General features: G+C 40.5%; 1 protein-coding gene across 1 annotated transcript in view; it reads left to right on the top strand.

Annotated features, from left to right (window-relative positions):
• Positions 1-15,024, top strand: part of LOC140643359 (uncharacterized) — a 131,252-nt gene extending 116,228 nt beyond the window's left edge. Inside the window, exon 6 of the mRNA XM_072845023.1 lies at positions 14,554-15,024. Within this exon, the coding sequence (XP_072701124.1) occupies positions 14,554-14,602 (49 nt within the window). The 3' untranslated portion in view covers positions 14,603-15,024. The remainder of the gene's footprint in view (positions 1-14,553) is intronic.
• Positions 15,025-15,262: the final 238 nt, after the last annotated feature.

Genomic DNA, 15,262 nt, shown 5'->3' with positions numbered 1-15,262 from the left:
AAAAAACCCAAGGAACCCCTTTGCCCATGTGAAGAAATAATTTTGATATTCTGCAAGAGTGTATTTCAGCTCATTAGCATTGCGTTATGCAAGTCCTTACAAGCTAATCACTACAGCTGCTGTTCTGTCATTTATTCTTATCACAGAGCAATTTTATTTTCAAAATGTTATTTTAATTGAAAAGGAAAATGTGCTTGAAAAGACTGCCGCTTTCTGGGGACACATACGCTTGCATAACCTGATCAAGAGAAACTGTCCAAACCTAGAGACCAGATGCACAACAATGAAGTGTAAAATGTCTCTTTTTTGCAGTGGCTTTCATTCACTGAAAAGAGCAGTGCTATCACTTTGTGAAGCTGATTCCTAGGTTTTCTGTTGGTTCAAATTCTGCAGATATTGACAAGGCCTTTCTGCTTTCACAGTAGTAAGATCGGACCTTGACTGCAGTTTTCCTTCAGGCATGTGAATTATGTCTCAGACTGGACACCAATCCACCCTACTGAACACTACTCCACATTGCTAAGAGAAGCTAGTTCTGTCTCTTTTGGAGGGAGCCCATTTTTTTCAGGCCGTTGTCACTAATAATTTTTTAAACTACCTTTCTCTTACTAGATATCAGAATATGAATATTATCTTAAAGCATGAGGGTTATCCCCTGCATTTATAAGTATTCTCTCACTATGTGTATGTGTACACACACAAAGGAAAAATTTCAGTGTCTAGCTATGACTGACCCTAGCTTCTGCACTCAGTACCTCCCCCTTCAGTACTATCCAGGGGAGGTACAAAGGATGTAGTAGGAAGTCCTGCTATGAAATTAGGAGCATAGGCTTAACATCAAACTCGGAGTGAGATGCATTTGACTATTGAGGGTGGGACATTTTAAAATAGCTTAAAGAATGTGCTCAGTTGGAGGCATCCTGCCCTGACACCAGAAGACTCAAAGGATGGACTTGCTCTTCACCATCTCTGTGTCCGGTATCTTCTTGTCTTTAGTGATAAATCTTAAAGAAGCTTTGGGGGAAGGCTGAAAAGAAGTGCAAATGATTGTGTTTAAAGCAATGCTCTAAAAGTATTTTGTATCATACTTGTCTTCCAGGACCCGAGCTCTGTATTGTGTAACAACAATGGAACTGGTAAAAGTGTGAAAAGCTGGGACTCTCTGCCAATGTTACAACTTGTCTTTACTACTAAAAAAGGCAGTAAACTGGGAGGGTATATCAAAGAGTGCGTTGCTCTGCACGTGCTGTGTTTCTTGCACTTGTTTTCTACACATCTTCTGGACACTGTTGGAGACAGAACTCCAGGCCAGACCTACCTTTGGACTGAGCCAGTGTTGGAGTGCTTACGTATGTTAAGTTGTTCTGCAGTAAAAGGTATAGTTCTCTGTGTGAGAAGTATTCTAAGTTGAAAACTGAATGAAGGCACAGCTTTTCAGTTTTGCTATGAGGAAATCTAGGCATGAAGTCACCCCCTGGTAGGACTGTAACATTCATGCACCGGCTTTTTCTTGCAATAATACAGCCATTGGCTCGTCTTCACCATGATATTCACCTCGGTATTGCTGGGTAAATCTTCTCAGAGTCTGCAAAATCAAAATCCCTCAGCCTTTATCAGCAGTGACATGAAGCTCTCAACTGACTCACTTTTATGTGTCCTGGACTTCCTTGCCTTGTGCGCTAATGTGGGACCACAAGTATTAACGGGGAGGTGGGGGAGTCTGGGGAATACAAAGCTTTAAGGAGAAGTAGTGAAACAGCAGTAGTAGAGATGTGGGACGCTGCAGAGGATGAGGTGAAGTAGTGGTGAGAGGCCAGGTGAGATGGGGAGAGAGGCACTCAGGAGAAGCAGAAGGTTGCTAGTAACCGTGAGTCTGTGTTGGCACAGGGAGAAATTAAAAATGGGCATGTGCTGAATTATATTTTTGTGTGCTGCACAGATCTACACAAATAATAGTATTTTCAGCGGGCTAGCAGGAAGAGGGAGAATCTTGGGGAAAAAAAACCCTTTTTTTGCCAAATCAGGGTAGTGAATCAAGCCTTGAAAACAGGAACAGCTATGCTTTTCAGGGACACTTTCACACACAACCCCTCCCAGGGGTACTGTGAAGAGGCTCTGTGGCATTGTCAGTAGACTTGCAATGCTATAAAGTGAAAGTACATCTGTGAAAGTCAACCATACAAATCAAAATGCAGGTTTAAGATATGCAGCTGTAGCATTAGTTGAAAATGCTCTCTACATGCACAGGAGGAATCCAAACCACTTTGGGTTTGAAGAAAGCAGGGTTTACTCCAGGACACAATGTGCAGCGTTTGCAGATCATTGGACAGCTCAGTCTAGTACAGATCATGCCTTTTTATGGGGACATTCCAGCTCCGAAGAAAGCAAATTCTTCTGAAACACATTGTCTTAGTTAAACTTTTAATATGTTTTGATATAGCTAGCAGCAGCTTTATATAATGCGGTCATGTAGTGTTCAGCAAACAAAAACTTACTCTGCGTGCTATTGAAGAATTGGAGACTACGGATCACAGAATCACAGAATCGTATAGGTTGGAAAAGACCTTTAAGATCATCGAGTCCAACCGTAAACCTAACACTACCAAGACCACCACTACACCATGTCCCTAAGCACCTCATCCAAATCTCTTTTAAATACCTTCAGGGATGGGGACTCAACCACTTCCCTGGACAGGCTGTTCCAATGCTGGAGAACCCTTTCAGTGAAGTAAAATTTCCTAATATCCAGTCCAAACCTCCCCTGGCGCAACTTGAGGCCATTGCCTCTTGTCCTATCACTGGTCACCTGGGAGAAGAGACCCACCCCACCTCTCCACACCCTCCTTTCAGGCAGTTGTAGAGAGCAATAAGGCCTCCCCTCAGCCTCCTTTTCTCCAGGCTGAACAACCCCAGGTCCCTCAGCTGCTCCTCATCAGCCTTGTGCTCTAGACCCTTCCCCAGCTTCGTGAAGGGATGAAGTGGATATATTACCACTACGAGATTTGCACGGTATTTTATACCTGGAGTCAATGGGTTCATTAACTTGCCAGCACTGCCTCGGGTCTGATGAAGTACAGTGTTTCAATGAGAATGTTCTGGAAGCAGTGGGAGAAGGCACGTGTTTTGGATGGCAGGAAGAACCCCACTTATACCAGATGATCCCCAAATGAGAGACAGTTACTGGTTCTAACCTGGATATCGATCTTACTGCTCCTTTCCTTAATGCAATGCATGTCATATCCTCTTTCCAAACATGAAGAAGGTAAGACTAGAGCAGTCATTGCCATAAAAAGTAGTTTTGATTGTCCGTCCTATGATTGCTGTTTAGAAAAATGTACACATAATCAGTATTGCTGAAGGCTCTTGCCTCATTTTGTCTTCATTCTTGCAATCTGAAAGACCATGCAGTGTAGTTGGTGACTAGACGTGAATGTGTAGCTGCCTTGTGGGTAGCATCATGCCTGGCTTCTGCATGAATATCCAAGATCTGTAGTGTTAAAGGCTTGGCGCTGCGTGCATTCCTGCCATTCTGCTATGTGTCTTGGCACCATTCTTCTTGCTATGCTGTGATTCTTTTGAAATGCCCACATTATGTCTTAAAACTATTCTTCATTATGCAAGAAGGGAGAGTTGGTATTTTGGGTTTTCCTCTTCTTAATATTCTCCTCAGGACATGCAAATACAATTTTACATTGCATTTGTCATCCCATAAGCCTTTCCAAAATTTGTATCATTCCAAATACAAGCCGTCAGATGGTGAAGTAATTCTACTTGGAAATTAACCTAGGAATTATAAGTGTTACTATATTAAGACAGAACTCAAACTTATAAATCTCACGTAATACCTATGCTTAGTGTTTTCCTATAAAGAACAGCTACTAAGGAGTTCTGGAGGTCCAGGATAACTTACAGGATATTCAAAGAGTGTCTCCCTTATTCTTCAGCTCTAATCTTGATTTTATGCCTGCAGCTCTTTAGTGGGCCCTAAGTCATTGTACAACCTTGTGGTCAGTGCGAAAAGCTGTGTGCATGCCTTTTTTTTTCCCCCCATCATGTGTTTTCTGTTTACATATGGCCCATCAGTTCCTTAGCCACTTGAACTTTTGAAGAAGTATACAGCACTGTTCACACACTGTCCTTTCGGAATGAAACCATGCTTTTGTGACAGCTCTGCTAAAGAGGAAAGGGCATTAGTTACCTGCAGTTTGCATGGGATGCTGGAGAATAGGGAGATATTGAATTGGAGCTATCATCCATAGTCTCGGTTGTTAGTAAATCGTCAAATAAATCATCATCCATGTTTGTAAATCTTAACTCCTATATTCTTAAAGGCATTCTCCAGGTAAAGCAGAAAGAAAGAGTGATGCAGGACCATGTTCTCAAGGTGGTGGAAAACACTATTACTTGACTGAAGATTAACTGAAGCATGGGGAAGGCAGGGCATGTAAAGACTCTGCCCAGCGCTGGAGTGGAAGTGAACTGTTCATCTCTATTTTTAAATGTCTCACTTTCTTTTAGAATTATATTTAACGTTGTAATGCCTTCAGATGTCCAGCATTTAAATTATTAGCATTTACATAGTGCATTGATGAGAGACTGCAGACCAAGTTCTAGCATGACTGGCAAAGAGAGTATTTACGTAAGAGGTGACTGACAGCAACTTGTCGCACTCTGCTAAGTTTCTTCTGTGACTTCTGTGTCAAAAGTGAGTGCTTCAAAACCTTCAGCTCCTTTAATTTTTTAACCTGCTTGCTGGGAACAAGAAAATTTCTCTTTCCCAGCATTCTCCTTTTCACATTGCCCTTATTGCAAGGAAGAGCTGAGTGAAAAGGAGAAAAACCCAAACCAGAACAAAAAAACCCCATCACAACCTTCATTCCAGAGTCAAATTTGCAATGAGAATCTTTGAGTCTATTTTTGTCCAATTCCATTTGGACAAAATTCAAGAATTTGATTTTTCCCATTGCTTTACTTTGTACTCTAGTTGACTCGGAAAGCACAGGCTGAAACCAATGCTGAACCACAAAATTCAATTAAAACACAGGGAGTAAGCAGGGAGAAGAAATCAATGGGTGGATTATTCTATCAGCTGCTGTTCCCATGATCTTCTTATCTTATCCTGCACTACTAGAAGAGCTGTTGGGAAGTGGAGTCACTGTAAAATCAGATCAAACTGCAGCGTCCTCTCAGCACATAGCAGAAAATTGGATCAATAGCATAAGCCTATTCTTCTTTGCTTTCCTTCTAAGCAGCTGGACTGCCAAATCCATCCATAGTATGGCAGCTAATCTGTTTTTTAATCCTCTGCTCTCCCACTATGAAGTTAAGCAACAGTGCCTGAAACAAGCATAAATCAGTACAGATGCCAGGCTTCTTAGGTATATATTTAGTGCTGTTAAATGCATCTAGCAACTAAGTCAGACATTTGGAACAGAAATGTTTACCAATCATTAAATTACCCATGTCTATTAAAAAAGAAAATCTAAGGCAGGAAGGAAACGTTTTCAAATGACAATATTTAATTTTTAATTTGTTCCTTCTTCTATCATATAGTGTCACTTTTCCAGGTAGAGTGTAATAGCAGCACCTCTGAAGTTTCACATCAAGGCTCCTAGAGACCAGTGGAAGTTAACAGAAAGAAGAGAACATGTTCTTGAGCTAGTATGAGCTGTTTTAAAAACTGCCTATTGGTATAGGGACTTTTATTTAAATAGATTGACAGTCTTCATTTTGAAAAGGCAATGAGCGAAATGTGCTCTTTTTTTTTTTTTCTCTTGTATTCACTAATTATATTAAATTGGTTTGCTGCTGGAAAACAAATGTGTAAGCCTGTATGCATAGTCCTAAATCATGGAATGGCCAGAACACTGGAGTAAAAAGGGATTGCTGGTGACTCCCTTCAAAAAACTTGCTATTTTGTATCTGCACTGTGCTGCAGAGCAACAGACTTCATGTGTCTTTGCTGATAAGCACACTGAAACATTTCACTCTAGTAAATGCAATTCAGCAAATTCATGTACCTGGAATAACTGTTACATCATAATACCTATTTTGTAGTTACACAGTGCTAGTTCTGATCCTTCATTCTCTACTTGAAACTTGGTCGCTTTCCAAGTTCGGTATCTTTAACTCGGTTCAAGTGGTAGGTACCAATCTTTTGCTGTTGAAGGGGGAGCTGTAAGGTATTTGGGATGTGAGGTGGCCTGCAACATTGTGTAGTGATGTACTCCGTTCACAGACTCTCCTGTGTACTCAGAAAGTATGCCAATGAGAGTAATATCAGTGTCTGCTTACAGAAATAGACGGATAGACATAATCAACGTTGCTCTAGGTAGTTGGAATGGCTTCCTGACCATCATAACAGTACATTGTCTCTCTTAAGCACCTACAAGCAACCATAAACATGTCTTCCTTTCTGCACATCTTTCAATATATTTATTTTTGTAGCAGAGAGGGGGAGATGGAAAATCCTCTGTGCAGTAGCCACAGAAGCTGATCTACCACTGAGCAGGCACATGGCCAACTGGATGCATGGGCATATATGCAGACAGCCGAAAGGACAGATGTATCAAATCAGATTTATGAGGTCAGTTTTCCCAGCCAATAAAGTCCAGATTGCTGTCTGCCCTGTTATAACCTTCCTGTGTTTAAATGGATGTGAAACAGATAATCCAGCCTTTGGCGGGAACAACACTGATAAAACACAAACATTATTTCTGTAGCCACATAAGATTATTTTTCCAATTCAGCAGAAAGTATTGGCTTGAAGATTGTTAAAGAGGTCACAGTATTTTTATACTGGTTGTGTGTGAATAAAAATTTTCTCAGTCCAGGGGAAGGGACAGAGTATGCTTGTTTAGTAGACTATAGCAGAAGGGAAATTTACATCTTACTGTAATGCAGCAATGGCAGATATGTCCTGAGCAAACATATGTAAATGCTATCTGCTCTTCAAACTCTGTAAATCAGCCCATGCTATTGTGAGCAATATAGACAAAATGCCAATTACGGTTTCGTGAGTAAAGTATACGTGAAGTGTAAATGAAAGAACCATTTGTAGTCTATGCTGCTGCTGTACTCTCAGGTGGAACTGATTCCACCTTGCTAGGTGTTTCGAGTTTTGTATGTATGAAGATCTCGAAAGGATTGTGAGAGCACTGAACTCAAATGCCCTTGGCACAAAAATGGTCCTGAGCCCTAGAACAGGCTGGTGTTTCCTCCAGATGCGAGCCTGAATATTCCCACTGCGTCACCCTGTGACTGTGACAGCAGAACACAGGACTATGTGATGTGTGATTCCTTGCAAGCATGCTGCTGAAACATTAGGGGAAAATTGGGTGGCATGGGTTTAGCCACAGCATGTAATACTAGGCCAGGAAATGCCAGTTTTGTGGAAAAATGGCACGTGCACACAGATCCATACAGACTGCCTCTTGAAAGGCCAGTTGTAGCTGTTTAAGAGATTGTTCTATAGAATGAGACAATATTTTGAGAACTTTTCATCCTACCATTTATAATGATAACAGAGCATGTTATTTTCCCATACCTGTAAAATTAAATGCAAGTGTCCCATTATGATGGTGCTGTATCAGTTATCTCCAGTATAGCTGTCTGAAACACAAAGTTGCATTTTTTCCTTTATTTTCGGTAAAACAAATCAGTTTTCCATTCTATAAAATTCTTTCTCTCAGCGAACAGGCCTAAATTCTTTCAATATTGTTGTTTGAATCTTTATTTACTTATCCTATGGGAAAAATGCAAATTAAAATATGAACATTATATGCAAGACACTTCAAGAAGATACTGAGATTGAATGGTAAAAATAGCTTTCTGATGGGAATATATTCAATAACATTGAACATAAAGGCTCATTGGCAGTGTCAGTTGCCAGCTGCAAAAACATACAGTATTAGGATGGGAAACATACTAGGAAGAAGCAGGCACTTGGGAAGAGTACATTAGTAAAAATGCTATTTTTATTTAAAGGTCTATACAGTCAAAGTTCATTTTCCAGTGTTTTCTAAAGATCAGGATTTCAGTGACATTGAAACCTTTGGACCAAACACATTCCTGGAATCATATTGTCCTCCCTAGAATTGAATGAGAGGAAACTAATTCATTATATTAAAACTTATTCTTGTTGTGGACTTCATAAGCTACTTTTTTTTCCTCAGATTTTTGTTTTGCATTGTAAAACTGCAGAAGGAAGTGATAATTAGCGCCCCTAGAAAGTGACAGGTTATATCGATTCTTAAAGCCAGTAGGCCACACTGGAAGCTAGTATAGAAAAGGAACAGCAAAGACAGATAATTCAGATTTTAAGTTTTACAAAGCTGACACTAAAGTGGAATGTTCACTATGGCACCATCACAGTCAAAATGCGTCTCTTCGCAAAACTGGACCTTGCCTATTTCTGTCATAGCTCATGCAATGTGAAGAATTGATTTGGCTGACATTACAAACACTTTCATAGACAACTTGTCTGATGCCTTCTTTTATCATGCTGGAGCTTGTATAAGATCTGTGACCAATTCCTTACCTAAACTAGTGTTTTCCTTCACCTGCTGCAAAGAGGGCTTCCAACACTTTTCCTTGGGAGTGTTGTCAGGTGTGACTTTCTCCAGTTCCTCTGAGAAGAAAAGGCTCCTGTAATATCTTCTGAGAGCTTTCTAGCATTTAGAGTTCTTTTGTACTGAGATAGCGATGTGCTAAATTGAAGCATTTGTCTAACTTTTCAAACAGCTTTAGATTAAAATGTGTTTATATAGGAAATTAGAACTCTGCATGCATATCTCAGGCTGGGCTCCACAGCAGGCACTTTCAGAAGACCATATTCTTTCAAGCTGCCATCTCTGAGTAAATTAGTAGAATAGGAAGCTTTTTAAAGCCAGATGTGGTTCTCCGTAGTTTTCCCTCACAACAGGTAACACCTTGAAGTGGTTGCATCTTGTTACCTAACTGTCATCGTTTCAGAAAAGCTTCCATGAACCTAGATATCAAAAGAGAGGCACTATTTACTGCTGCTCATTTCCTCACTTCTGAGGTTTTCAAGGACACTGCTCAATCTAGCATTGAGTGTGTTTCAGTGAGGATGTTTGAAAACTAAATTAGTACCTTCACATTAGCTCCCAGCTAACAAAAAAGCAAGCAAGCTGTCGCTTCTTACTTAAATTTTATCTTGACCCTAGGACATAAGCCTCAACTTCTGTTGCCTTGGCCTGAGTTAGCCTGTCCTAGACAACTGTAGGTGTTGACTTGAAGATGCTACATGAATAAGATTGCATTTAGTACCCTATCGTGTTTGATGTCTTTTTTGGGGCTACTACTGATAACCTTTTGCCATTATGTAGGAGGGTTTGCTCCAATTTCTCCATTATTTTGTAATTTCTATCAAAGTCAGAGATCTGTCAGTCTCCAGCACCTACGTTGAGAACACCGGATCTTGTCACTACTTTGTTGGAGGTCCTCCATGAAGCAGCATTGCTTATTCATTGGAGTTCAACTTACTTTATAGGTCTGGCCTTCTTCCTTTTCTTTTCAGTCCTTTCATGCAGTAAGATTACTGTGTTTTTGATGTAAGTGATTGTGTACCACATTTTCAGGCTGTCCCTTGGAATTACTTCACAACATGCTGACATAAATTGATATCTATAAAAAATCCCATATTAAATCAACGTAATTAAAATAGCCACAAGTTATCCCCACCCTGCTCTGTCAAAGGCATACAATGCTCTGCTGCAGTTTTTGGTTTGTGGATGCAAGTAATGAAATGAAAGGATCCAGATGTTTTATCTGCTCACGTTAAGATGTCACAGTTACATGATGGTAAAAAGGCTCTGAATGTAGCATGGATTGGTTGACACATACGGAACTGAGTGCCTGTGCAAAGGCCTCCTGTTGCAAAGTGGATTTTGGAAGCTGAGGATATTTGGTATGTAGTCAGAACCACACAAAATACTGCGGTTTTCAGACTTCAGGGTCCAGTTTTACCTCAGTGAAATAGATAGCATGACTGTCTTTGGACTTCACAACAGACAGGTGAGCTTCCAGTTTGCTAGAAGGCAAACTCCATTAAGCTACAATAACCTGTACTTACAAATGTTTCATGCTCCCACTGACAACAGTGGTTTGAACTGGCATAATGAGAAAAGAAATACTAGTAACAGTCAATCTATTTGAGCCCAGTAGTTTTAAGAAGATTTTGTTCTCTGAATACCTCAGAGTCAGAATAGCTTTGCATTTAATTATATGTGGACTAATACTGTGTCCCAGTAAAGGCTGGATGAAAATTTGGTAGTATTTTGTTTCCTAGTGATTTAGCAGGCATGATACTGTAAACCTGTATGCATCTCCAACACCCCAAATCTACCTCAGCACACTGCTGTTTCTCTGAACATGAAGTTCAACAAGGCCAAGTGCAAGGTCCTGCACATGGGTCGAGGCAATCCCAAGCACAAATACAGGCTGGGCGAGGAATGGATTGAGAGCAGCCCTGAGGAGAAGGACTTGGGGGTGTTGGTTGATGAGAAGCTCAACATGTCCTGGCAGCGTGCACTTGCAGCCCAGAAAGCCAGCCATATCCTGGGCCGCATCAAAAAAAGCGTGACCAGCAGTCGAGGGAGGTGATTCTCCCCCTCTGCTCCGCTCTTGTGAGACCCCACCTGGAGTACTGCATCCAGCTCTGGGGCCCCCAACATAAGAAGGATATGGACCTATTGGAGCAAGTCCAGAGGAGGGCCACGAAGATGATGCGAGGGCTGGAGCACCTCTCCTGTGAAGACAGGCTGAGAGAGCTGGGGTTGTTCAGCCTGGAGAAGAGAAAGCTTCGGGGACACCTTATAGCAGCCTTCCAGTACCTGCAGGGGCTCTACAAGCAAGCTGGAGAGGGGCTCTTTACAAGGGCATGTAGTGACAGGACATGGGGTAATGGCTTTAAACTGAAAGAGGGTAGATTTAGATGAGATGTAAGGAAGACGTTCTTAACTATGAGGGTGGTGAGGCACTGGAACAGGTTGCCCAGAGAAGTTGTGGATGCCCCATCTCCCTGGAAGTGTTCAAGGCCAGGCTGGATGGGGCTTTGAGCAACCTGGTCTGGTGGAAGGTGTCCCTACCCATGGCAGGGGGGTTGGAACTAGATGATCTTTAAGGCCCCTTCCAACCCAACCCATTCTATGATTCTATGATTTATCATGGTGGAAAGAGAAAGTGTTTAGAATGTGATGCAACAATTTAATCAAGAGAAGTCAAAAAGAGTTGTCTTAGCGAACTTTAGCTAGAGGCTGGGTTGCTGGCATCTTGGAAGAGAATGAGAAATAAATCTCATGTGGTTGGGAAAAGAATCAGTGACAGATTCTGTGTGAGAAGGTGCTTGCACCACAAAGGAAAAAGAGCTTCTGTCCTTTATCTTATGTGCCTGCAGTTACAGTTATTCCATTAATTTTTGTGATGTAAATGTTAAGCACATGGTGAAGATTACTTCAGAAGTCTGATCTTTACCATTTTCTTATTTCCCTTCCTTTAGTTGAATGGGGGAGGTAGTTACAGAATTGCCAACAAACCCTGTGAGGACCAGATAACAATAAGGTGATAGTACACAAATGTCAGACTTCATCAAATTAATCCCAGGACAGTCACCCGCATGCGTTTATAGCAGATAATCTAAACACAAGCATAACGTTCTAATCTCTGTCATGGTGACTCAGGAACAGATGCTGAATGCATCCATTTTAACCTTAAGGCAAAGCACCAGCTTCTGTTACACAGATGTTTAAGACAATGTTTTGAAGGTACTGATTTTATTTTTATTACAATTGCAATCACATTTCACAGTATTCAACTGTCCCTTGAAATTCTTAAAAGTAAGAACAGTAAGCAGTGTAAAACATGGGAGTAATTTCAGATGCAGTCAGAGCAATTAAGGAAGTTAAGGATAGTAAACCTGACATACAGCATTCTCTGGTTTTCTTTGGATGCTGTTCCTGGTAAAGGAGAAGTCTATTGTCTAGAGTATACCTATTGTCTAGAGTATATCTGTGGCTCTTCAAAAATTATTAGACTGAAATGTAAATGGTTATGTATCACAGGTTGCTGAAGTCTATTTCTTTTTCATCTTTTTATTGTGAGTGAAGTGGTTCTGTGGTCTGCAGCCCTCCAGACACAGCAACTGTGGATTTTTGTTCCTTTTTCTGGATACTCTGCAGTTATGCTGCTTATCTGCATATGCTGTTTAATGAAGGGAATTCTGCAGTATCTTCCACTTAGAAAAACAAAGGATGATTGCCTCTGTTTAAAGTCTACACTTGTCCTTATAGGCAAGAAAAAACAAAGTATGGAGTGGCATTTCTGAGGGGTTAATATCCTGAGGAACGGTGACTTTCCTTCTACAAAATTAAACTGCAGTGTAGCAGATCTCCAGGTTCAACTTTTGATAGACCAGTATATTTTAGCCATCTAGCATTAGCAAGTAATTCCCTGTAGTCATTCCCTTGAAAAGAAAAATAAGATTCACTGACTGCCACTAGGAGATGAGAACAAATTCCATATAGCTCCTGAAAAGTTGCCAGCTGATCCATCAATGTAACATTTATTCTCAGATAGTGTCATGTTTCACCTTTATTGCTCATTTGATTGTTTTCAAATTTTAGGCTTTAAATATGCCAGGATGGTTAATCTGTGGGCTCAGGGGATTAATGTCAGATAGTAAGTTCTCCAAAGAGGGGTAAAGAAACCCAGACTTCAGTCTTGGCGGGGGAGCAAGACTCCATGACACAAAAAAGAAACTGAATGTTAATTCAAATACCGAACAAAACCACGGCAGAAAGTTCTCAGACCAGGACTCCCAGAGGACATGGACACATAACTACAGAATAAATACTAAGGAATCTTGGACATAAAGAAGTTCTATAAATATGTAATGCTGCCAAAAATATCACCTCCCATCCAGCCCAGGTAACAGGTGACATTTGTATGTGGTCTTTCATATTCAAAAGACTTTACATAAAGAGCCAGATTCAAAGTTCAGAAAAATCAGAGGGCTAAGTTTGGTCACCTAATTTTAAAACAGCAATGTGGAAAAACCTCTGCTTATCTACTGCACTACCATCAGCTGTCATCTTACTCTTTTATTTTAAAGTTAATTAAGGCCCTAGAGATGGAGCAATCTTGGAAAGGCTTAGCTGTTTAGTACATAGAGCCATGAGGCTCTGAAATGAAGTGGTTGCCTTCCCTGAGCTTCTCATTAGGTAAATAGGCTCAGATTCTAGAAATGTGGCAGTCACCTCTCGTGATCCCAAAGGGATTGCATCCAACAAATTTTGTCAGAATATGGTTAATGCTGGCCTGTAGCTTAGAGGCCCTTAGAAACAATGGGGTGGGCTTTGCTTTGCTCTGCTCTGCACTAGTGCCTGCTCCTGACATAACAGGCTGGCAGTTAGGACGCTCTCTAGAAGGTGGGAGATGTGGGTTATTATGTTTTTACAGAAAGAAGAAATTCACCTTGTGCCTCCTGCTTCCTGAATAGGTGCAATAAAAACTGAGGCAATGTAGGCAATGAATGCAGTATGTTGTAGTGCAAGCAGTTGCATTCACTGCCACATTTCCAATGAATGGCAGCTATAGAGAATTTTGGAAACGAAATTGTGGGTGCCTACTATTGAGAGGGTGGTTCCAGGCTGTGAATCCTACATAGTTCCTTACAAACTTGAGTAAAATACCCAACTCCCAGTGAGCTGTAAGATTTCAGGTATGCTCTAGCCTCATTGTCACTTTTGGCTAGTCTTTGCTGGTTAGACTGGGCCAGTTGAACTTCCCTCCACGGTGCATGATCGTTGCTCTGGGGTGCCTTGTTCCCTGCGTGTTGTGGTACATTTAATCTTAGCACATGGTTCTGAATTCTACAGCTGAGATCAACTGCGCAAAACTTAGATGTTTCAAACATTGATTTAAAATTGCCTGGAAAGATTTAAAGTGAAGACACATAGAATTCAGTAGAACTATGATTATTTACATCAGCTGAGAGAGGAACTTCCCTGGAAATTATTGGCAATGCTGGTAAATTTTGATATAACTATTTTTTACAAATTTAGTTGTTTAATGATTTAACTTCCTCACAAAAATACGTGTAAAATTATAGCATAGAATTGAAGTTCAAAATCTTTATGTAATCTATTTTCCTCACAAAATGTAAGAGCAGAGGAAGTGGAGGAGCTCCACAATTCCTCTTCATTTTCCTCTCCTGTTGTTCTCCTCTCTTCCCCTTCCCCTTGCCCTTGCCCTTCCCCTTTCTTTCTGCCACAGTATATGAACTACAGCTGTAGGCTGTGGAGGAATACAAGTGTCTTTCTCTGAGGAGACACCATTCATTTCCACTTACTGACAAAGCATAATTCAGAGACTTTCTGCAATCTGCAGATTTATGAATCAGCTGTAAAACCAGTTACCTTCATTAAAAATTATTTCTTAGTCTCTCTGACTATAAACAGGAAATTTACTATTTGTTCTAGCTAGTGACAAAAGCAATCTACTGCTAAAGCATGTTTTTTCTTCTTGTTTTAGGGGACTTTCAAGTAAAATTTCACTTGTCCTTAGTGTGATGTCTCCATGAACTGAACTTATTCTGGTGACAGGTAAACTGTAACTGCATAGCTATAAATATTTAATGTTGCTATATAAACTATAACTACATACAGTAGTACATGCCTCTCTTTAGCACTAAAGTGTTTAATTACATAAGTTCTGTAAGTAACGTAACTGTATAGATTAAAACTACAACAAATTTTGGCTGAGTGAGCACTCTGTAGTTATACTTCTCTTCAGCATACTTGAATTCTGCATTTGCAGTATGCTGAGGCTATCCTTCAATAGAAGCCTTCAGCATTGAAGACAGAGCTGCAGAGCAGGGAATAAGCTACCTTGTTACCTTGCTTGTTTGGAGTAAAAGACATGTAGTTATTGCTGAACAATTGATATGTAAAATCCTGTTTATGCTGAAGCCTAGTAATGGGAAATGCATTTAAATGGAACCAAATAAAAACGTTATAAAATTTTCTAGTCTGAAATTATATCAAAATCATAATGATATATTTCAGAAACCACATTTCAGTACTGAAACCGCTAGGCTGTCATGGTCTATGACAGTAGAGTCCTTATACACTGGAATGAATGGTTTAGAAGGTAGGCAACAAGACATGATGAAATAGTCAGTTGCCAGGACGTCCTGCAGGGATCTTGAACCCAGGCTCATCAGCATTCATAAGTGATTGGG

The sequence above is a fragment of the Ciconia boyciana genome, chromosome 23 (genome assembly GCF_034638445.1).
Source record: "Ciconia boyciana chromosome 23, ASM3463844v1, whole genome shotgun sequence".
Lineage (NCBI taxonomy): Eukaryota > Metazoa > Chordata > Aves > Ciconiiformes > Ciconiidae > Ciconia > Ciconia boyciana.
This window is presented reverse-complemented; position numbering and strand designations above follow the sequence as displayed.